This window comes from Oryzias melastigma, linkage group LG15, assembly GCF_002922805.2.
Source record: "Oryzias melastigma strain HK-1 linkage group LG15, ASM292280v2, whole genome shotgun sequence".
In the NCBI taxonomy this organism is placed as follows: domain Eukaryota; kingdom Metazoa; phylum Chordata; class Actinopteri; order Beloniformes; family Adrianichthyidae; genus Oryzias; species Oryzias melastigma.
The window spans coordinates 1,583,600-1,606,064 of NC_050526.1; the positions used below are offsets into that span (position 1 = coordinate 1,583,600).

The window sequence follows — 22,465 nt, forward strand, 5'->3', positions numbered from 1 at the left end:
TAGACACGGTATCATTGTAAACACAGCCATGAAAAAAAAAATCGACTTATTAAAGAGATGATTAAAATTATTTAATTACACAAATTTTATACCTAAAGCTGGTAGTATGTTCAGTGACACTAATAAAAATATCTTTAAATTAGCTGCTTTTTGAAAAATGTTTCCCGTTTAAAGACTGTGGGGATTTATTTTCACTTTACATCAACATGCTGTTATTTCAAGTTGGGTCTGTTGTTTCATTTAATGAATCAGTTTTCTTCTTAAAAATGGCTCGGACAGGGCGAGAGAATTGCTGTTACCGGTAATTTTCCTTTTAATTTCTTTGTTAATTTATTGCATTACTTTGAAATTAAAATAGCTAATCCAACTATTTCATTTTGTCATTCTTTTAATAACTGTGCTTGGAATTCCATTTCGTACAGTGTAAGTGAATCCAGCAGTTTAATAATGCCAGGTCTGATTTTATGTTCTTATGTTAAGCACTTTGTGATCCGTTCTGTGAAAAGTGCTATAGAAATAAAGATTCTTCTTCTTCTTCAGGTAAGTGGTGCTTACGAAATTCTTAATAAGTCATGGTAGTACCATATACAAAGGTATTACCTTTTTCAGAAAGATATTCTTACTTTGCTACGTGTCGTTTATTATAGGAAACAATTTGTGGATGATGTGTCTTGGAAAAAGGTCTGGCTTTTACCTAATCACTATCTTATTTCCAATAAGATTTAAGAAAATTCTTATAAAATTTTACAGAGATTTTACCCCCCAAAAAAGTATTTAAAAAGATTTAAACTCAGCATTGACCCATTGTGTACCTTTTGTAAATGTTCTCAAGAAACAATCTATTTTGGCATTGCCCCTATTTGCAATCTTTCTGGTAAATCATCTGTGATTTATTTTGTTACAAGTATAAGAATAATAACCATAAGAATTTGCCATTTCAATTTTACTTGCCAACTTTTACATCCACAAATGCAAAATCTCTAACAAAGTTCCTAAGTTTTCTTTATTTCTGGTGAAGGCCAAACTATATTTTAAATCAATCTTTTTATATTTTTTAACCCCAAAAGGCTGTGAAATCTCTTAAAATTTGTTTTCAATATAAAAAAATGTCAAATGTAAACTGATTCTTTTGTATCCTACTTTTATTTACTCACTGTATGGCGTTACAAAGTTTGTATAAATGTACAGTGTATATTTTATTAGCTATTTTGCACTGTTTTGTACTGAAATTGACGTTTACAATAAAGTTTATTATATATATAGGCACCTGAGAGCAAGGTAAACATATAATATACATGTTCACCTTGCTCTCAGGTGCCTATCCCCGCCCCCGCCTGCAGCCGCCTGCTCTCGATCCAGACCAGGCTCAAGTCATCTCAAACGTACCTAGTGAAGTCGGGCGTCACGTGACCCGCGAGGTCTCTGGTTGCTGCGTGACGCTTCAGGGAGTGGCACTCAACAAAAAATGAGAATATCGCTAAAACCGGGTCGAACCGGGCCACGATTAAAGATCAAACGAACATAGAGAATTACGAGTAGTCCAGATGGCGTAAGAAGAACCGGAACTAACTAAGCTAGCGGAAACCGTTAGCTGAAACCGTTACGCAACTTTTCCCGCCCCCTGAAACAGCTCTGTCTGTAATCAAGCGATACAGACACTGGCAGCAGATCCTGCTGTGAAACAGAAAAGCAGCCTAAACACAAGTTAAGGTGGACACGCTGACGCTCGTCCAGCTCACCCAGGATCTCCTTTCTCCGGTCGGCGTGCGGCTGGTCCGTGTAAACCCACTCGTAGTCTTCTCGGCCTACTCGGTTTCCCATCTTGCTGGTTTGTAACGTGAAAGACCAACTAAACCAGCGTGTTTTCGAGGGTAAAACTAACTAGATCAAACTTTAAGCGAGTCGGAGTGTCTTTCGTCTCCGCTGCCACGATCCTGGCTCCGCCCGCAGCAAGGCGCTCCTCCTGTGTCACATGACCAAGGAACGTTTCTGATCTGCTACGGGTGTCAAGATGGCCCAAAAGTAATTTAGAAGCGCTTCTGTCGCAACCATTTACATAATATTAAAAAACATGTACACATTCACCATAAAATTTTCAAAGTTTAGAGCAGAATTAGAACACCAAACAAACACATGAATAGTATTAAAATAAGAGTGAATATAAATGGTAATATGTTAAAATAATTCTATGGATAGAAAGAAATATTCCCCAAATACATTGATGAGGAGAGGATATCTTCATTGATACACCAGACCAAGAGCTACGTTTGCCGTATCACCAGGAGTGTTTTTCTAAATGTTAGCCCTTTCACTCCAATTTCACTCAAACATTTATGTTACATATCAACTTGATCTTTGGATTTGTTAACTTTATAATGAGAACTTTGCAGTTTTATTTTGTTTTTTTTTATGTTTCTATGTGTGTTTTGTGTGTTGCTGGAACAATTCAATAGACAAGCAGGACTGGACATCGATGGGATCTCTTTGTTCAAGGAAGAAGCAGCTGTCAACCACTGAGCAACTAACTGCAAGCAAACATCTGAGCTGTATGCATGTTACACACTTATTTAAAAAAAATAATTCCAAAAACACTTACTTCATCGCAGTAAGTGGTTCAAATCACTTTAGAATAGTAGAATAGACAAGGAACTTTCCATAACAGCAGTTAACATTAGCTTTTAGGTTTTCAGACCAAATCCCTGCAAATCACTTTAGAATAGTAGAACAGATTTATAGATACAATAGTAGAAAAAAATTAAAAAGGTGGTGTTCTTTTTTTCTTTTTATAAGTGAATGTAATATGCTTCCATAAAAAATGATATAAAAAAAATCATTTTTTAAATATATTGTAAAACAGACTGTGAGCCACAAAGTTCACTACACTCACAACGATAGTGCCCAGCAGGTCACCATATAGACTAACTTCACTGCTTTCTGCCCAATACTTCCATTGAGAATGACTCACAAACAAAAATGTAAACAGTTCATACTGATCAATATTTAATACTTTCCCAATGTTTAGCCGTGTAATGTTTATAGATGAAGTAAATAGATGCTTTAAAGAAATGTGTTTTAAAAAAAAATCAGACAGGAATATATTTTGCTAAAATAACATCACATTTTTGTAATGTTAGAAAACTTGACATAAGACTATACTTTCACTTTAACAGTGTTTGTTTGTTTTTTCAAGAGAATAATGATCAACTGAATTTTTATAAAGGGAATAACTATTTTGCTTTCAAAAAATGTCATATTATTTTTCCAATGTTTGTCAAGTCGAAATATGATTTGGCTGTTAGACAAAAGTTCATTTTGAGCCCTGTATGGTCTTTGCTGTCTATGGTCTGGGTCTTACTGCCATTAGGGGTCGCTGCGCTATTGTCTCCGAAACAACAGAAGAAGAAGAAGTTAGCTGACTGATAAACAGGAAGTGTCTCTTTATTGAAGACTGATTTCGCGGACTCGCGTCAGGGAAACGTGCACATAATGAAAGGTTTGTTCTGCCGGGTCGAGGAAGGCGAGACTGAGCCCAAATTCATCATCCAGGAAACGGTGAGAATTCGTTTTGCTCTTTTTTTTTATTTCGCTGTTGTGATCACGAATGACTCCTGAGCATCAGCAAAGGACGCATACGGGCTAGTGAGTTACGATAGGGTTTTAAGTCTGTTATTTTTAGTCTGTTATTGGTATGATTTATTTAATACAAATAAATACATCTAGAAAGGTCTTGTCTGAATGAACTGAGCGGTCAGGTGTTCAGGGTTTGAAGCCCAGCACACGCACGCGCACCATAGACCGTTAACAAGAACTGGACATAACAAGTGTGGAGGTCCCCATAGGAAATTATGGAGAGAAATAAGTATTTATCACCTCAGTTTTGTCTGCCTAACTGTGGATTTGTGTGTGTGTCATTCTTGATTTAAAACTCATATAATAAATTGTGTGCATAAGTACAAAAATTAATTTAAAAAAATCCAAAACACAGTTTACACATGCACAAATAGATAATTAATGTAAATACGTCTAAACAAGCGTTTTAAGAACATTTGCCCCTTTAAAAATAAAAGCATTTCCCAGAACTGATGCTTCCCCTGTGCAGCCCCGCCCCTGACAGCGCCTCTGACACGGGGCTCAGTCCCAAGCGCTGGTCACAGTCACGGGGACGGCACACAGCACCGGACTCTTCCAAACTCCTGCCGATTGTAGCCGGCCAGTGGGCTGATCAAGCCTCTCTGTCCTGTGGGTGTTTAGAAGGGCCTTGCGGTGTAATCACCACGCTCGCCCCGGAGAAGCTCCATGGGGAGACCAGACGCGACATGACATCTGAAGTCCCGCGACGTAATTTGAGCAACGGACAAGACACAAAGGTCTGGCAGCAGCTCGATTTGAGCGACAAGGCACAAATCGGGCAGCGTGGCCAGAATTTAAATATCTGACCTTTGACAGGTCAGGACATCGCATCTACCAATCAGGAACTCAGCTTTGGACACTTGACGTTTTCAGTAACTCGATCAGCGGGTAGAATACTAGTCCAAACCGAGCGTTTTTGTCCAGAACTTTCATCTTTTCCATTTACCAGCTGGAACCGCAGGTTTGAAGAGTTCATCGAGCTACTTTGGGGTGAAGGCGGGATAAACTCCGGACGGATCGCCGGCTTTCCCTCTTGCGGCAGAACTCACTCGCTCGATATACCGGCAGACAGAGAGATGCTGCGGGGTGGAGGCTGCCAGCTCAGCTCTCATTGAGAAATTAAAAAAAGTAAAAAGGTTTCCTAATTTTACCCCCCCCCCCCCATGTTAATACTAGATAGTGAGCCTTCAAGCTCAGACACAGAAACACCGCGGAAGTGGCTGTCATACAGACACAGCCCCCTGTACCGGGAAAATATTTTAATGATAATCATTTAAACCCAAACATGGAGACATGAATACTGATGTTTTTGTAGAACTCTTCACAATAAATAGACCTTGTTTATTCCTCATCATCACATTCTAAGTGAGATTTCCACAGACACTGTTCCTTATAGCATCATCCTAAATGCATTCGCTGGTAGCTCCTCCCACATGTGGCCGCGTGTCAAGCTGGGAATACATTTTTTGGCAGGTGACCAGCAAATTTGTTGTGCGATGAAAGAGAGGCGATGAAGTTGTCCCGGAAATGACTTTCGGTGTGAATGCAGCGTTACAGAGCTGACGTTAAACCGTGACCTATCAGAGGCTGTGCTGACGGTAACAAAGTTAAACCTTGGGCGCACTTAAAATACGTGCGGGAAATGCAGCAACGTGCACAGATTACGTGTTCACAACATGAATCTGCATCAGTTTTTGTGCTGGTCTCACAAAAACATGTACGAGTAACATCTCTATATTTTGTTGACTTTTAGCGACAATATTATTTTGAGTTGGTTTGTGTGCAGTTGAGCCTCTCCAGGGGAGCGGTGAGCAGCAGACATAGCTGCACTCAGGAAGCTTTTATAATCCCAACCCGAACCATAATCCTAACTGTAACCCTTCCTCTGGGTCCGTGCACATAATCTTTGAAATATGTGTTGAAGTTCTCTCCTGGCCGCATGGACTGTTGGATGGGTTACAGTTAAGGTTTGGGTTAAATACACAAAAAGTTCAATCAGTGCAGCTGTGTCTGCAGCTCACTGCTCCCCTGGGGACAGCTCAACTGAGGGGAACAGAGTTCACACACCGAGGTAAAGTGCTGAAGTTTAACTCTCATTTTAAAAATGTGCGACCAACAACAACATTTGCCTTGGATGCACGTAAAACGTATGCGTGCAATTCAGCAAAATACACCTTGCCCACACCACGGCAACGTACTACGACAACATGAATTTCCATCAGTTTTTGTGTTCGTATGAATAGCATCAGCCTATTGTAATTATCCTTGTTTTGATGTGGAATTGTTTTTCTCAATATTCTAATCATTTTAATTTTCAATGCTTCCTGTGGGACATCGTTCAGTTTTCACCTTTTATTTTTTTCCAGGCTTAGCCTGAAGTTTATCTCTATTGTTTAGTATTTGTAATGTGTTATTGTTTTTGTATTTGTCAGCGTGCAATAAATCCCCAGACGGAGGTTTTCTTCCAGCTGAGGGTCAGTTTCTGATGCTGTAAGTTTAGTGAATGGATTTTTCTGCAGACTCTTCCGGAGGTCTTAGGCAGCCATCAGGTCAGAGTTCAGGTGAAGGCATGTGGACTCCGCCCACTGGATCTAAAGGTAAGCATGTCATGATCCACAGATGACAACTGTGTAGCCTACCTGGGCTGAGAAAGGAGTTCCATCTTCAAAAGAAACATTTCAAACCCGTCCACAGTCGAAATACAATTTACATGAAGGTTTGCTTGCAGACCACAGATCTACAGACGTCTGTTTATTCTGTTCTGTAAAGTAACACTTGCTGTGCATCAATACAATCATAAAATCCATTTCCTTTAAGCTTTCTTCTCCATCAATCGACGTAGAACCCCTGTGATTGGCTGATAGCAGGTTTGTTTTGTCTGCTGCAGCTACTCAGGGATGTCGGCGTCCAGACTGATTTGGTTCCAGTGGGTAGGGAGGTGGCCGGCGTCGTCCTTAAAGGTAGTAAAAAGGCAGATGCTGGTTCATCTTGACAAGTTTAACAAGTCTCTTCACGTCTTTTCCTTCAGTCGGCCCTAAAGTGACGTTCTTCCAGCCCGAGGATGAAGTTGTAGGTAAGAAACAGAATCTTTTGGGTGTGATTTCACGTCTTATCCAGGCTCAGACTAGATTGAAGTGCATAGAAAGAGAGGCTAGAGTGGCAGACAGACCAGATATGGAGCACATACTCATTCTTTGGGCACAGCTCAAAGCAGAAGGTAATTTAACCGATTTACGTCCTATCAGAGGTATTCAGAACAGGCTCAAGTTCCTGCAACAGCTCCCAGTTCTTCTCGGGTTACGTAGCATTGCATGGCTTGTTAATGTTTGCTGTTCTGGGCTAATAACTGCAGCTCATCATGACCACTAACTTCAGACCAGAGATGCTTAGCCAGCTAATGAAAATCTCTGTCACTTCATAGGGGGCCAACTCCCCAGAACAGGAACTCGGGACTGAAAGTCCTGACCACGTCAGATAATGTTCTGGATGCTGCGTTTATTTCCATGTGGACCGGAGTCTTGTTTCATATCTTCTCCCCCTCCTGCAGGCATCCTTCCCCTGGACTCCTCGTGTTCTGGGCTCTGTGAAGTCATAGATGTAGATGAATGTGTTCTAGGTAAGACCGCTGTCCACTCACAAAGGGAAAGCTGCTTGTCTATTCAGATAAAGTGAGCGTTTTTGTGTGACATTGTGGTTTTCTGCTCCATCTAAAGAAGGGTTCTTTTAAAGGTTTTCTCGATGGTAGCTCCAGTGTTTCAGACAATTCTTCAGACAGAGTCCTTCTCACAGCTCTAATGGTTTTGTGGACAGTTTTTCTGCAGACCTTGAGGATGCCAGCAGATCTTTTTTTAGCAAACTGTATTTAAAGCCTCTCTCCAATGAAAATAGTATTTTTTTTGTGTGTTTTTAACATGTTCTTGTAGCATTTTTCTCATTAATGGAGGACAAATATGAAAGAATTTAAGATTAAAAATGCAGTATTTTGTTATTCAAATCACAAAGAAACAGCACCAAATACAGTTTAAAAAAAGTCTTTTTTGTGATGTCACAAATGCGCTGGATGGGCCTCGGTTTCCCATCTCAGATCCATTCTGATGCATTCACTTATAGAAAATATATCTGTGTTTGTTTTCCTCGTCTGAGCTGGAATCTGGATCAGAACTGTTCGGCTGCAGAGCTCTGATATTACTCAGTTTTTGTTTTACCTGTAATGGTAGCTTGACGATGTGGTCTGAAGGTATTTCTGTGTAAAATAATGTCATAATTTTATATTTCTTCTGTAAACCTTGAAAACATTATTTGTAGAAGTAATACCTTGTTTTGGAATAGAACTGATCAAGTAGTTTAGTGTTTGTTTTTTTATGTTCTCTTTTTAAACTTGAAACCATTTGCTTTAATCTTCAGTTTAGTTTGTGATATTTATGCCTTATCTAAAAAAAAGCTGTTGCACCATGTTCCTGCCGTACGACGGAGTATTAGGGCCACTTTATTAAGAAAATTTAATTTTTTAAATTACGACTTTAAATCTCGTAAATGTACGAGAAAAAAGTCGTAACTGCTAAATTATGAGAATAAAGTCGTATATTTATGACTTTAAAAGTCATAGGCTACATTTATGACTTTTAATCTCGGAAATTTACGAAAAAATCTCATAAATCTACCAGATTTAAAGTCGTAATTTTACGAGAAAAAAAATTGGAATATCAATATATTTTTTTGGTGGCCCTAATACTCCGTCCTACTTCAGTGCATCTGTTATGTTTGACTAATTAAGTCTAAATGACCTGCTAATGATTACACATTTCTCTTTGGAGCCACAGAGCGTTCAAACTGGACAAATATAGTTATTTGGTTTATATCATGATATATATTGTTGTAGCCTAAAATGACATGATTACTATATTGTGATTTACTAAATTTGATATCGCACAGATATAGTCAGACATAGTCAGCACTATGTTGCTCAAAACTTCACTGTAGCTAGAGTGGATAAACCAATAGCAGTAAGTAATGAGCATGAAAAGGAAAAGAGAATACTACTGAGCTTTCTCTCAGTCGTCAAGAAATCAACATAATGTTGGCACATAACTACAAAATCACAATGTTAATCTACCAATTCATGTTTAAGATGGGTTTGGTTGCATTAGCTTATGTATGTAATGTAATTTAGTTCCCGTCAGTTAACATATGACAGTTCTTTAAAGGGTTTGACCAATCACAAAATTCACCTGTAATACCTTAATGAAGGCCATAGGGGGAGCACATGAGCGGTTTTTGACTATGTTTTCAAGAATTAAACTGGTTCATTATAGTTTATTAAAAATCTAGCGATGACCAACAGACAGCACTTTTAAAGCCCCATTTATAACAAGGACAAGTTGATTTAGGGTTTGGTTACCCTTTAACATTAGGCTGTTAAAAGTCAATTAAATTACCATTAGCTTATCTGTAGTACCTCCATCCAATGGCTATTACATCTAGATGTTAGCACTATCCACACCCCTGTAATTATTTAAATATCAATGACAACAACTGCCAAAAAAGGCTCACTTCAACTTTAGCTGAAGTGATTGTTGTTTAATCACGTAGTCACGTGTCCACTGGAGAGCCGACTGTATCCATCCATGAATGTTCCGTTGTTTCTGACCGTAGTCTGGTGAAACTCCCACACCTAGTGCTTACCGAGTCATCGTTTGTAGGACCCAAAGTATGAGTTGCTCTGTGTGCTCCTTAATAAAAAATAGTTTTACTTTTATTTTATCATAAATATATTTTGTAATAGTCCATGGATATTGGTATCAAGTCCAGTTTTTGCAGTGGTGGCCAACAGTCTTTTGAGGGAGCATCTCTGGATGACCTCCTGCAGTTATAGTAGAAATCAGAGTAGCTGCTTTAGTCTGTTGAGGGTGATGCAGGTTTGCATGATCCACAGTTGGGAAGCCAGAGAAGCTGAGTGCTGCCTGCGCAGCAGCCACGCTGCGTGACGGTGTCCGTGCATACACCGCTCTCCACACACATGCTGGCATTGCAGGCGGACACACGCTGCTGGTCATAGATGGGAGCAGCGTAAGTACAATTCAATCCTCTGCTAAAGTTGAGAAGGACTCCTCTGAGCTCGTTTCCTGCTTCCTGCAGAACTTTGGCCTCATGTGCATCCAACTAGCTGCTTATTGTGGACTGAAGGTCCTCGCCACGTCCAGCTCTGCAGAGGAGCAAGCATTTCTGGAGCAGCTTCGGCCTGCTGTTGGTGTGTACAGCTTGTATTTCTTTGACCCATCCATGATGCATTTTTACTTGTTACCCTTACCTCTTTTCTCGTACCTCCTCAGGGCTTCAGGAGCCGCTGGTCGGTGAGATATTCTCTGTTCCCTCTACTTCTCTTGTTTTAGACACCAACTCTATTCCTGCTCATCTGTGAATGTTTCCAACACGAACACCTGCAGAAATGTGTCTAATCTCATCAAAACCTGTGATTGTGTTAAGCTAGAGTCATTCCGGTCTTCAGCGGCTCCTCAGATCTGCTGTCGGTGGTATTGGAGGAGACAGGAGGGCTAGGAGTGGATGCAGTCATAGACTCTGGAGGTGAACATTCTGCAACATTCAGCATGTGCATGAAAAAACTCCATGTCAGAGTTTGTCTTTGTTTATCTTTTTATGTGAAGTGTGTCTGTTCATTGAGGAGAAGCAGCTGGAGGAGAAGTTCCTCCCAGACAAACATGACATCATCAGCATGCTGTCAGTGGGTGGACAATGGGTCACATCCCATCAGGACCTTCAGGTGAGGGTAGTTGTTTGTCGTCCAGGTCTGGAGCTCTGATGAAGAAATGTAGAGGTTCTAACATTTTATGAGCAGAATCTTGACCCCAGATTGTGTAGTTTGCACATCCAGTCTACAAGAGTTGTGCTGCTACAGACAGAGACGTGCACACAGGCGCCATTTCTATGCATCGAGTCATGGCAGCAGAACGCTGCTGTTTCAGTGGAGGACAGACAGCCACAAACATCAGGCTAGCTCCCTCATTTTTAACCAATATTAAAAACATGGCTCGAATTAAAGCTTAGAAAATGATTAATCTCATGGTATATTTAAATATTTAGCATCTATAAAGATTAATCTGTAAATAGACTAAATAAACAGCTTCTAAATATCTGTGATTTTTGATTTTGCCTCTGTGCTAAAATGTGTATAACAGAGCTTGTAAATGATTGTCACCCAAGTCCAGAAAGGAGGAAGAAGATTGATGTTTAACGGCATGAATGACTGACAAAGTTTAGTAACAAAGTCCTTTTCCAATTTAAAACACCCCAGAGTGCTTAACAAAAACACCCTTTACCACATTATAAATGAAACTAAAACTTTTACTATTTTTGGATTACATACATGGTAAATAAATCTCAATTGCTTCAGAATTTCCCTTCAAATAGACAATTTCATTGTACTTTGAGAAAAAGGCTCCAGCTAGCATCTTTAACTAATATAAAAAACATTTTTTAAACTTAAGAACATGGATCATAGCATCAACTACACCTGCCAAACTGCTAAGATTCCAAACACAGAGATAATAGCAGTAAATGTTGTGGCAGGTTAAAGTTTACATCCACAGCTCCTTCACTAACATCTGCTCTGTGCTGTGTTTATGTCACTGAGCAGAAAGTTAGCGTTAGCACTGTATATTCTAGCTGGGCTTTCTCCGGTCTGTAAGACCAAGAAAGAAGCTCAACACTGATTTAGAAAATTATGTGTGAACTCACTTTGACTTTCTTACAAAAAAAAGTACGACCAACAGCAACATTTAGCCTTGTAGGCTGTTAAAGTAGCTACTTGCTACTTTGCTAGCACAGCAATGCAGCAACGTGGATGTTGACTACACATTTTACGTGTTGCCCACATGAATTTCCATCAGTTTTTGTGCTGGTTCCACGTAAATACGCACAAATAACATCAGCCATGGTTTAACATCAAGCATTAATAACAACATACATCAAAGAACCAAACTAGCATGCAACTCGCGAGTTGCTAGCACCCACTTAGCACACAGTTCACGGTTTCCAGCCTGATTTCTCTGTATTGAAATGTGATTCCTGTCGATCAGATTTTTTTGTTGTCGTGTTTTTTGAAGTTGATTGAAGAACATTGCATCCCCTTTTTTGGTTCTTTTCGTACTTATTATTACTTTATTCACGGCCCCTTACTGCCCGCCTCTGCAGCTTCACATCAAGGCAAACTCCCTCATTTTCTGTTCCGATCACCACAGACTAAAATAAACCGTTCTTAACGGTCAATAGAACTACAGCCAACATTTTCTTCTGTATGTCTGTGGTTAGAGGAGGAAGAACCGAACAGACTGGAGATATTGAGACGAGCACATGAACAAAACAGATCATGTACGACACAGACACATTTTGGCTTTTCACTTAAGGTCATGTAGGTCACGAGCAGATGAGGTTAAAGCTCAGCCTGTTTGTAGATCTTTGCTTTGGTAGTTCTTTAACAAATTAGACCTAAAATCACAGAAGAATTGGAAAGATTATTCTTTTATTTTCATTGAATGCAGTACGTTTCCATGTTACTGTGTTTTCTTCCACACCAACAGAAGCAGCTGTTAATACAGATGCTGCAGTTTTAACCACAAGGTTTGATGTTGCAGAACCGACTACAATCCTCTGACTGAAATGCATTTATTTTAAGTTTTGGAAATTCTTCAAAGAGCTGGAGGTTTCCAGATAAAAAGATTCTTCTCATCCTATTCTCACAGTGAGCCATCATGACTCCTGTAGTTTTGAAACTCTGCTTCAGTGCTGTGTTTATACGATTAAATACTGCCTGAATGTCAGTGTCTACGTTAAACTTTAATAGTTCAATTTCTTCTGATGTTAATGGACCAAAATAACCAGAACCAAAGGTTCATTTTCATTTGAATTGAAATACTTCAAAAGTAAACCAGTGTTCACTTCTGTCTTTCCACAGCTTGATCCTCCAGATTGCAGGTTGCTCTTTTTAAAATCGGCGTCCGTGTCTTTTCTGAACCCTGAAGTGTGGACAACCTCATCAGCTCAACAAGGACGATACCTCCGTATCCTCTCAGCAAAACGTAATCTAAGTACTGCCTCTTCTAAATGAGACGAGGGTCATTTTACTGTCAGAAAGGATTTCTTTAAAAGTCTTCATTCAGACATCCTGAAGGACGTTGTTGAGAAAATGTCCACTGGAGTTCTGAGGTACCTCCAGCATTTCTGCATGCAGTTGGGATCCCTTTCATCAGGACAATAGGAATTCACTGTTTTGTGTCTCTGCAGACCTCAGCCACAGGAAGCTGTGCCTCTGTATGAAGCTGTGGTTGTCATGGAGACCATCCAGCGTCAGCCCGGGAAAACGGCTGTGGTTCAGCTCTGACAGGAATCTGCCCACAGCAGTTTGTACAAATGAAACAATGAAATAAACTTTGTTTATGTGCAGGAATTCCCTTGGACCAGATTACAACATTCAACAGTTTTTTCCCTTGTTTATAATTCACTAAAGCAAAGTTTAGAGCTAATCTATTCTGGATTGGTGCTTCAGATTTATAGAAAATTGCAATTTAATAACAATAGTAACAATTTGATTCATATAAATTGTGGTTGCCGATACGATTCATAGAATCATTTTGAATAATTCCATTAAATCTGATTCACTGAGCTAAAATGATCCAGAACATCTTTATCCCAAACTCCCTCCAGTGTGACTCGGAGATACCTGCTACTGAACAGTCCAGGTGAAGTTTTCCAGATTCCTTGTATTTCTTGCAAGATAATAAAGTATAAATCAAAAATGAATAAATGAAGCTTTATTTATATAGCACTTTACAACTCCTTCAAGGTACTAAAGTGCTACACAACAAAAAAGGTTTATTCAAAAGATAACAGTACACAGGTCCAAACCTGCACCATCAAGCAACGGAGAAGGGAGAAGAGGTTCTGCTCCAAGAGTTACAACTGGAATGTGAGCACAGAGATCCATCTTCACCCCACCAGACCCACAAAGATCCAGTTTTTCTTTCTAAATGTTGTTCTGCTCAGAGCACGATGGGAGGAGTCACCAGCCACTTAACACCAGAACCGCCGGACCCTGCTAGTACTGGAGCAGAGAGAAGACGGCGTGTGGTTTCAGCCGCTCAGCGCCACGCAGATCTTTGAGCTCGACCAGAACCAGACACTCCAAAACCTGAGCCTGCAGGCGCAGCAGCAGCTCACAGGCGGCACACAGCGTCCCTGCAGCACATGCACAGACACACACAGAAAGTCATGTTTTCAAGAACTGTCAATGTTTCCATAGCTTTCCCTGTTTAGATTTCTTCTTTCTTGGTTGAGATTCCCATCATGTTTTCCTCAGTCTTGCATTTATTACTAGAGAAATATCAGGTATGAAGAAACAGCAGAAACCTGACTTGAGATCAACAGATCTCACCTCCAGTGGCCAGAAGGTCATCGATCACTATGATCTTTTGAGCTGGAGCCACAGCGTCCTCTTGGATCTCAAGTTCCGCCTGCAGAACCACAAAAAACACAAACTCAAATCTCTTCAGACCCGTAAAACTGTCAGCAGAAACATGAAGAAGTGGTACCGATACCATTTTAGCAGGGACTCATTATTAATAAAACTCAGTTTTCTTTTCCTCTTTTAAACCCTTAACAACAGAAATCTTTAAACATTAAACACTGGAGATGCCTGTCAAAGCATCTACCGTGCTGCAGGTGTCAAACCAAATGTTGATACGATGGTTTGTTAGCCTGACTTCCATTGTGAAGGATGGAGTTAGAGTCCCAGAATCGGAGAAAATGTATAATGCTAAAAAAAACTTTTCAGTGCATATTATATAATTCTTGAGAATAAATTAAATACTTATTTTAACATATTTCAGGGAGCTAGTGTTTCTTTTTAGCGTGCAGTGATATTCCTGTGTATGTGGTGGGTGGGGAAAGAAAAAATGGTCATTCATGCGAGTAGATTACTCATTCAATTATTGACAGATCAAAACCAATTTCTTACTTAACAAATGACAAAATGACATTTCTGACATGTAGTTCTTATCCTAAATTGAAATGATTCAAATGTAGTGGTACGCATTAACTCTGCAGATATTTTCTCTCTCTCTGTTTTACCGCTGCAGATGTGTTGCTTTTTTTGCTGAAAATGTTCTCGTAGTCGCATATGCTTGTAGGAACTCATCAATTCCTGTCGTCGTGAAGTATGAAGCCCTAATGGTGTTTGTTCCCGTTGCCATGGTGAATCATGCTGTCTTTGCTCCATTGATCAGGGCTTTTAATGGTCGCGACGCTCACACCTGATTCTGGTTCTAACAACTTCAAGTTGATTGAATCAAACATTTTCAGCTGTTCTGGAACCAAATACCCTAAATTTGCAAATTTTGAGTCCGTGAACTCTGAGTTCAGGTTTGAACTCTAACTTTGTTTAACCTGCTTCTTCAAAACGGGCCCCTGGCCCGATTTCTGATCACATGATCGGATTGGGACATCCCTAGTCATTACATTCATTTACCAAATCTCAGTCACTGGACATCCTCCAGCAGCTGCACCAGGTTTTCAGAGGTTGGGGAAAATATGGTCTAAAACCTGATTTAGGAGTAAATTTGCTGTTGTACCAACATCTGCAGGTCCAGGTTTCTGATATCTTATTCAGGGGTTCATTTGCTGAGAAAACTAAGGAACTGAATCTGAGGATTGAGATGGAGATCTGATTTCATACCCATATTGTTGCTGAACCATGAATGTGCCCACCACATAGGGCACAAACAAAAAGGACAACAGCGGTGGAGAAGAGAGAGCTTCATACAGCTTACTATATAGCTTTTGATTATTGAGAGCATCATGATGTCCCTCCTGGCTTCCTGACCTCAGCCTACCTGATGTATCACAGATGGCCCAGAGAAGACCAGACCTGATTCTGAGACCTGGGAGCAGGAAATAGTTTTCTGCTTTGGTTTGGCTCTTCTTACTAGTTCTAGAGAAGTGCTGGTCTGCCAGATGGTCCATGATGGAACTAAAGGCCTGCCCAGTCCAGAAGGTTTTGGTTCTAGAAGTGTGGCCTGTTCCACAGTGACTGTATTTGGAGAAAGAGCAGGGGAGGATCTAATCTAACTTTGACCTCCTTAATGGTGTTTGTGGTTCTGCATTGAATGAGATCCAAACCCAGGTTAGACTCACTCTGCCATACTCAAGGTCGTAGGCTGTAGACACAGTGGTTCCAGGTAGCTTCCCCTTCTTCCTGACAGGAACAAAGCCAATACCCAACCGTTGGGCTAGCAAAGGCCCAAACAGGAACCCCCGCGCGTCCAGACCTGCACACAGAGAACCTGTTAAATTTGGCTGGAGGCACCACCTGTCCAACTTAAAGGGCTACATAAATAATGAACAGTTTTCCATCTTTTTTGCGTTTTAGAATATTGTTCAGCATTTCAGTATAAAAAGAACAAAAAAAAAATCCTGGATCTTTTTGTTTGAAAAGTGGTCCAGATCTTTAACATGAGTTCTAGAGGTATGGACAGTCAGTACAACACATGTTCTAAAGGATATCACGCCCTCGTGTGTTTGGCTAAAGACGCCGCTTCCTCACTCAGTTGTTATGCTCTTCACCTCGCTAACAACACCTCTCTAGCTACCCTGCTGCAGGCTAGCACTGCCCCCTTTTCCTCAGCTATCTCAGAGTTAGTTTAACCATTCCTGTTGCTGTTAGTCACTGTTGCCCTTTGGAACACTGCTCTGTGGGCAGACACTTGACTGGAGTAAAGTGCCGTTTTCCAACTGTTTCTGATCATGAGCATGAGACCCTGGAAAGCGAAGTAGAAATCTTTTCTTCTCTCAAGTCTTCAGGAGTGTGGCTTGCCTGTCCCATCTGCCTGGGAGTCGCCCATGCTCAAAAAGTGTTCACGTAGCCCCACGGCTGCGAGTGATGGGGTGTCAAGTTTGTAGAGAGGGTGTCACAGAACTGCTGTCAGAGTCAAAGGATCTGACTCTGTGAATGAGCTCTCAGTCAAAGTCCCCGCTACTGGTGGGCGGACGACATGGAGCTCACGGAGCTGCAACACGTGGACCATGAGCAGCCCTTCCTGCTGGACACATTACAAAGAGAACAATGTTCTGGACGTTGTTCTCTCAGCTAGTATAGTTCCTCAGATGACGACCAGGAACTTATGCCATTGGGTCACTGCACCACCACTACTGGACCGACTTCCCAGTATAACTCGTCTCTTCTTTCCTTGTACTGCCTTGTAGCAGAAAAGTTGGAGGTGGAGTAGTTCTGCTGAGAAACTGTCCTGGTTTGCTGGATTTCTTCCTCCTGCTTCAACCGATGGCTCAGAAGAGCCGCTTGCCCCTGTACCTGGAATTTGTATCTGAACTAACATCGTCTTGTAGCAAACCTCCGTCCACGCAGGACCATGTCCAGCTAGAAACAATACTTGGACCTGTGACATGCTGATAACGCAGACCCGGTTCATCCTCCACATAGAGCCGTCTTTGGCAGACCATCCTGTGCGTGATAACCCATAGTGCATGTGTTATACCTTGTTCCTATCCATCAGGGAACAGAAGGTAGAGACATAACCTTTCGATTTAGTGGGCAGGTACCGGACAGCTTGACCCAGACTGAACCAGAATGTTCTGAACAAAAGTCTTGGATTCTGCTTTCTTGGACTAAACAGATGTTTGAATGAACAACTTTATCTGACTTTTTGATGGATAGCTTGAACCGATGTTGTTACCCACCTACAATGAGATCCACCTGCGGGTGCATGGTCCTCACCCGTTCCTCAAACAGGTCGATGGCAGCGGTGAGGGCAGGGGGGCTCTTCAAGATGGGACAGATGTCTCTGTGGGGGGAACACAAGTTGGGTCAGCAGTGGTGTTTCTTTTTTTGCTCCATAGCCCCTCATGAGTTTACTATCAGGATTGCTTCAATGTCAGATGTAAAATATTCAGTTTGTATAAAATGGAATAAACCTTTTTTGAAGGGAAATGCCTTTTATTTGAGATCCATTGACCTCTGTAAATGAATGTGATTTAATAAGTGACTATGTTATTATGTTGGTTGGTTGAGGCATTTTTTTCCAACTGCAAAAAAAAACAAAACCAAAACAAAGCTAAAGATAACTAACAGGTTATTTTGCTATTATGTTACTGCTCATTTGTTTGCATATCATTTTTTAAAATAACATCTATGTTTTTTCTTTGTAAAATAATCTAAAAATTTGGCCGGTAACTATTATTATTATTATTTTATCTACTGGCCAAACTTGCCTAGTGAGTCAAAAAATTAGATTTTGGTCACTGATGTTGAGACTTCAAACTTGGAGCATCAAACCTCAGGCAGCTACATCAGTTTGAAGGCTGTTGTTACCATAAATGCTCTGCTGAGTGTGTGTAGCGTTTGTCTCTATGAAAGCTCAACAGCTGCATGGTCCTACAAACATTTTTACAGCTTGTTTTTAGTTGAACTTTGTGTTTAATTCAATTTCCAAAGAAAATGTTAAAATAAAGTAGTTTTGGAGAAATGTAGTCCATCCTTTGTAGTTTTTGCTAAAGAGAGTGAAAGCAGGGAGAAAAAATACATTGATTAAAAATCAAAAAACAAATTTGGAATGAAAAAAATCTGAGATTTTATTCTTTGGCTATATTGCCCTGACCTATTGTTAAGTATCTTAAAGATGGCCGCACCTCAATCCCCATTTTTTCTTGCAGTGTGCATTAATTTAAATCGCCGTTCATGAAGGCTGACGCAGAAAGTAATGTACGTTATGTCTTCAGATAAGCAACTTTTCTCTCTTTCCATCGTTGCAATCATTCTGTTGCAGTCCTTTATCTCAGAAGCGTTCATCTCAACCAGTCAGAAGATACTGCCACCATTATAGAGTTTTCCCACAGCTGACTTCTGAGCTGTTCCATCTCCGTTTTAAAATTCTGACATTTGAAGCAAAAAACGGATCAAAGGCGAGAGTTTAGAGAAAGACGTCCACTCAGTTCGCCATCCCAGGTGGAAGTAAAGCTGGGCAGTACAGTCCAAAAGATCAACAGTATCGATTAGGGCTGGGTATCGGTTATAATTTCCAGAAACGATTCGATTCACAAGAGCCTGGATTGATTAGATTCAGATTCCTTGTTTCTTTTGGTTTGTTGACTGTTTTGCACTCACTTCTTCACTGCTTTATTTCATTTAACCCTCATGCTCTCTTATAGGGTCCAGATGACCCGGCACTTGTATTGATGTGTGACCCCTCACATGACAGAGGTGGACAGGATTTCATGTCTGCCACGGACACCAGTGAAGATAAAAAATCATTAACCCCAAATGTAAACATGCCTAGGATAGCACACGGGTTAATTAACTTTTTGTTTTAATAAACTATTTCCACTTAATTGAAAATATTGTCCTAATTCTGTTTTTATGTTGATCAAGTAATTAAAAAAGGGAAACTTAAAAAAAAAAAACATTCACAACAGTTTAAAAAATTGAGATTTTGAGGTTCATGCCACGTCCACTACATTTACAAACAACATTGATGTTGATATTTGGGATGTTGACCGCTATCGGATCTATTCCCAAATGCTCCATATCGACAGGCTCTAGCTGGTTCTGAATGAAGTCAAAGGTTCTACAAAACAGGAAGTCACGTGTCCATTTCACATCTGCTTGAAGATCCTCAGTTCTTTCATTTAAAAAAATAAACAAATATTGTAAATAATCATCAGTGAAAGTTTTTAACCATCAATGGTCCCAAATGGTTGGTGGACCTGTTAGATGTTTGTGTTCATTTACAGAGGAGACTTTATTGGGAGAAAACCATAGACTGTAAAAGAATAATTATTTTTACAGTCTATGGAGAAAACACGAGCACCGTGGATGGTCAACACGCACGCTCCCGCAGCTCAAATGTGGGCGGAGTCAACTAACCTGGCACAACACGTGAACCTCCACCGGGATAACTACACCTTCATTTTAGCAGGACTATGCGCGTGCACAGCGGTAGGAGCTGATAACGTGGATATTTTTATAATCGGAACCGAGTATGACTTTAATCTCACCTGAACTGGATCCCGGGTTTCGGGAAGTCCGGGAAAGTCCGGACGTTTTCACGCAGAAGCTGCAGCTTCGGCTCCATGGATCCGTGTCAAAGAGCCGATTGGACAACTGTCGCACCTCAATCCGTATCCGCAACCTAAGCACGTTACGCATGCGCAATGATTACGTCACGTCCTCTTTGCGGTCATCATTTGCGACAGTTGAGATATTTAGATTTGATTTACGACTCTTTGACAGTGGTTTGCGGCTACCTCTTCTGGTTGCTACAGTTTTTTTATAAACTTTATTGAACAAAATGCAAGTATACAACAGGAGAAACAATCAATGCAGTATTACAATGTTTACAAAAGATCAAAAATGGGAGAGTGATAAAAAAAAATAAATAAATAAGAAGAGAGAGAGAGAAAAACAGGCAGGGGCAAGGCAAGAAACAAGTACTAAATAACAATGGTTTTGATATATTTTGGTAAATTAATGAAGTTTTCTTGTTTTTGTTTGAAATGTGTTTAAGACACTTGAAATAATCAGAGAAATAAATCAAGATAGTTAGCAAAGGGCAAATGTTTTTCCATTTACATAAATGAATGAAATGTTTGCACGAAATAATAACAACATTAATTACATCAGAAACTTCCGGTTTTCCATAAAGTAGAGAACGCCCAGTAAAGAAAAAGAGAATTTACTAAAAACTTAAAGTGATTACTAATTTTGAAAATTGGTTCAGAATATTTTTATGTGTTTGCAACTATAAAAAAGCTGTTCTAATGTTTCAGTTTCAGATGAACAGAAGATACATGGTTCAGAATAAGATTTCAATCTTCTATGTAGAAAATCTCCAACAGAGCAAATTTTAGATATCTTAAAATGTGTTTCTTTCATTTTAGGTGAAAGTAGATATGTTATAAAGAAAATGAATGATTCATCATAGTGGTTTCTAGGTCATGTCTATCACTCTCTTGACCGGAGAAAGGTAGTTTGTCCTCTCTCGGTGGGTGGAGTGTTCCTGCCTCAGGTGGAGGAGTTTAAATATCTTGGGGTCTTGTTCACGAGTGACGGAAGATCGGAGCGTGAGATCGACAGGCGGATTTAGGCGCCGTCTGCCATTTTGCGGTCACTGTATCGGTCCGTTGTGGTGAAAAGAGAGCTGAGCCAGAAAGATAAGCTCTCGATTTACCGGTTGACCTTTGCTCCAGGACTCACCTATGGTCATGAGCTCTGGATCATGACCCAAAGAACGAGATCCCGACTACAAGCGGCTGAAATGAGCTTCCTCCTGAGGGTGTCTGGGTGCTCCCTTGTAGATAGGAGGAGGACTTGATATATTACTGGATTGTAAATCACATTACAAACGGCGTGACAGACGTGCGGCATTACTATGCACTCTTACTCTTCCCAAGTAATAAATGGAGGAGGTCAGAATAAGTACAAAAATTACCACAAATGGGACGCAACGTTTCATAATCAACTTCAAAAACCATGACAAAAAAAAATCCCATAGAGAGGAATCATCACAGGATTGGAATCGCATTTTAATAGAGAGAAATCAGGCTGGGAACCGTGAAGGTTGTGTGTGGTTGATGTTATTCGCACATATGTACGTGCAACCAGCACAAAAACTGATCCACGTTGTTGTGCTAGCAAAGTAGCACATAGCTCATTTTAGAGCCTCCGAGGCTAAATGTTGTTGTCAGTCGCACTTTTTTTCGGAAAGAAAGTGAAAGTGAATTCGCACACATATTTCTAAATACGAGCCACCAGTCTTGAACTTTTTTCTTGGTCTTACAGACCGGAGCCCAGCTAGAATATACAGCGCTAATGCTAACTTTCTGCTCAGTGACATGAACACCACAGAGAGCAGATGTTAGTGAAGGAACTGTGGATGTAAACTTTAACCTGCCACAACCTTTACTGCTATTATCTCTGTGTTTGAATCTTAACAGTTTCAGATGTATTTGATGTTATCATTCTAAGTTTAAAAAATGTTTCTTGTTTCAGCTAAAGATGCTAGCTGGAGCCTTTTTCTCAAAGTACAATGAAATCATCTATTTGAGGGTAAATTCTGAAGCAACTCAGATGTATTTAACATGTATGTAATCCAAAAATAGTAAAATTGTAGTTTCATTTAAAATGTGGTAAAGGGTGTTTTTATTAATATTATTTAGCACTTTGAGATGTTTTTAATAGGGAAGGTCATCTGAACCCCACAAGGCAGCGCTGAACTTTTCTTTTCAAGGATTTTTTATCTTCTCTGGTGTCCATGGCAGATATGAAATCCTGTCCACTTTTATCACGGTAGGATCACACATCAATATAAGGGAGGGATCATGTGGAGATCAGATAAGATAGAGCACAAGGGTTTTAAAAAACAAGTGTCTTCAATTTTTTGTTAACATAGAGCTTAAACACTTCAACTTTAAAGTCCCCCATGACAATTTTTTTTTTTATAAAAAAAAAAAAAAAAGTTCTCAGTAGTTTTTTAATTATGATTAAAAAGTTTTTAACCAAAATCCCACAACCTAAATGTCTTAAAAAGCTATTCTTCATTGTGAGGAGCCAAGGATGAGAGAAACAGACGTTTTCTTTTGAAAAATTGCTAAGTTTATTTACAAAAATAAGTAGAGTTAAACTGGGCCCATAAAAGAGGTCAACAAACAAACTTCAACTCAAAGTGAATATCACAAACAGGCAGACAGCTGGTTCCACGTGCAGCAGGTTTATTAACAGAGCAAAAGTCCACAGGCTAAGCAGGGTCAGACAGGCAGA

The 22,465-nt window shown here is 40.1% G+C and overlaps 3 protein-coding genes across 4 annotated transcripts in view; 1 reads left to right on the forward strand and 2 right to left on the reverse strand.

Moving 5' to 3' along the window:
• The window catches only part of degs1 (delta(4)-desaturase, sphingolipid 1), a 6,820-nt gene extending 4,807 nt beyond the window's left edge, over positions 1-2,013 (reverse strand). The window contains exon 1 of one of the 2 annotated variants that reach the window (XM_024261325.2): positions 1,740-2,013. In XM_024261325.2, the coding sequence (XP_024117093.1) occupies positions 1,740-1,821 (82 nt within the window). In that variant the 5' untranslated portion in view covers positions 1,822-2,013. Of the gene's footprint in view, positions 1-1,386; positions 1,539-1,739 lie in introns of those variants that run through there. The other variant, XM_024261326.2, reaches the window with a different exon arrangement.
• Positions 2,014-3,379: 1,366 nt separating this feature from the next.
• cryzl1 (crystallin, zeta (quinone reductase)-like 1) lies at positions 3,380-13,439 on the forward strand. The gene is made up of 13 exons (XM_024261327.2): positions 3,380-3,552; positions 6,150-6,227; positions 6,518-6,590; positions 6,659-6,703; positions 7,178-7,246; positions 9,563-9,696; positions 9,766-9,877; positions 9,960-9,980; positions 10,114-10,212; positions 10,293-10,408; positions 12,599-12,704; positions 12,804-12,849; positions 12,928-13,439. The coding sequence occupies exons 1-13, from the start codon at positions 3,487-3,489 to the stop codon at positions 13,022-13,024; spliced, it is 1,062 nt and encodes a 353-aa protein (XP_024117095.1). The 5' UTR covers positions 3,380-3,486; the 3' UTR covers positions 13,025-13,439.
• On the reverse strand, positions 13,440-19,896 carry aprt (adenine phosphoribosyltransferase). Its single transcript, XM_024261328.2, has 5 exons — positions 19,705-19,896; positions 17,392-17,495; positions 15,832-15,965; positions 14,075-14,153; positions 13,440-13,878 (listed from the first exon to the last, which is right to left on the reverse strand). The coding sequence occupies exons 1-5, from the start codon at positions 19,779-19,781 to the stop codon at positions 13,739-13,741; spliced, it is 534 nt and encodes a 177-aa protein (XP_024117096.1). The 5' UTR covers positions 19,782-19,896; the 3' UTR covers positions 13,440-13,738.
• Between the last annotated feature and the right edge of the window lie 2,569 nt (positions 19,897-22,465).

Bases quoted from the DNA above. Each gene is read 5' to 3' on its own strand.
- cryzl1 (XM_024261327.2), top strand. From the start codon at position 3,487: ATGAAAGGTTTGTTCTGCCGGGTCGAGGAAGGCGAGACTGAGCCCAAA. The intron at 6,228-6,517 runs GTAAGCATGTCA...TGTCTGCTGCAG, and splicing joins TCCGCCCACTGGATCTAAAG to CTACTCAGGGATGTCGGCGT. The intron at 12,850-12,927 runs GTACCTCCAGCA...GTGTCTCTGCAG, and splicing joins ATGTCCACTGGAGTTCTGAG to ACCTCAGCCACAGGAAGCTG.
- aprt (XM_024261328.2), bottom strand. From the start codon at position 19,781: ATGGAGCCGAAGCTGCAGCTTCTGCGTGAAAACGTCCGGACTTTCCCG. The intron at 15,966-17,391 runs GTGGGTAACAAC...CTCTGTGTGCAG, and splicing joins GCAGGTGGATCTCATTGTAG to GTCTGGACGCGCGGGGGTTC. The intron at 14,154-15,831 runs GTGAGTCTAACC...GTGGTTCTGCAG, and splicing joins ACGACCTTGAGTATGGCAGA to GCGGAACTTGAGATCCAAGA.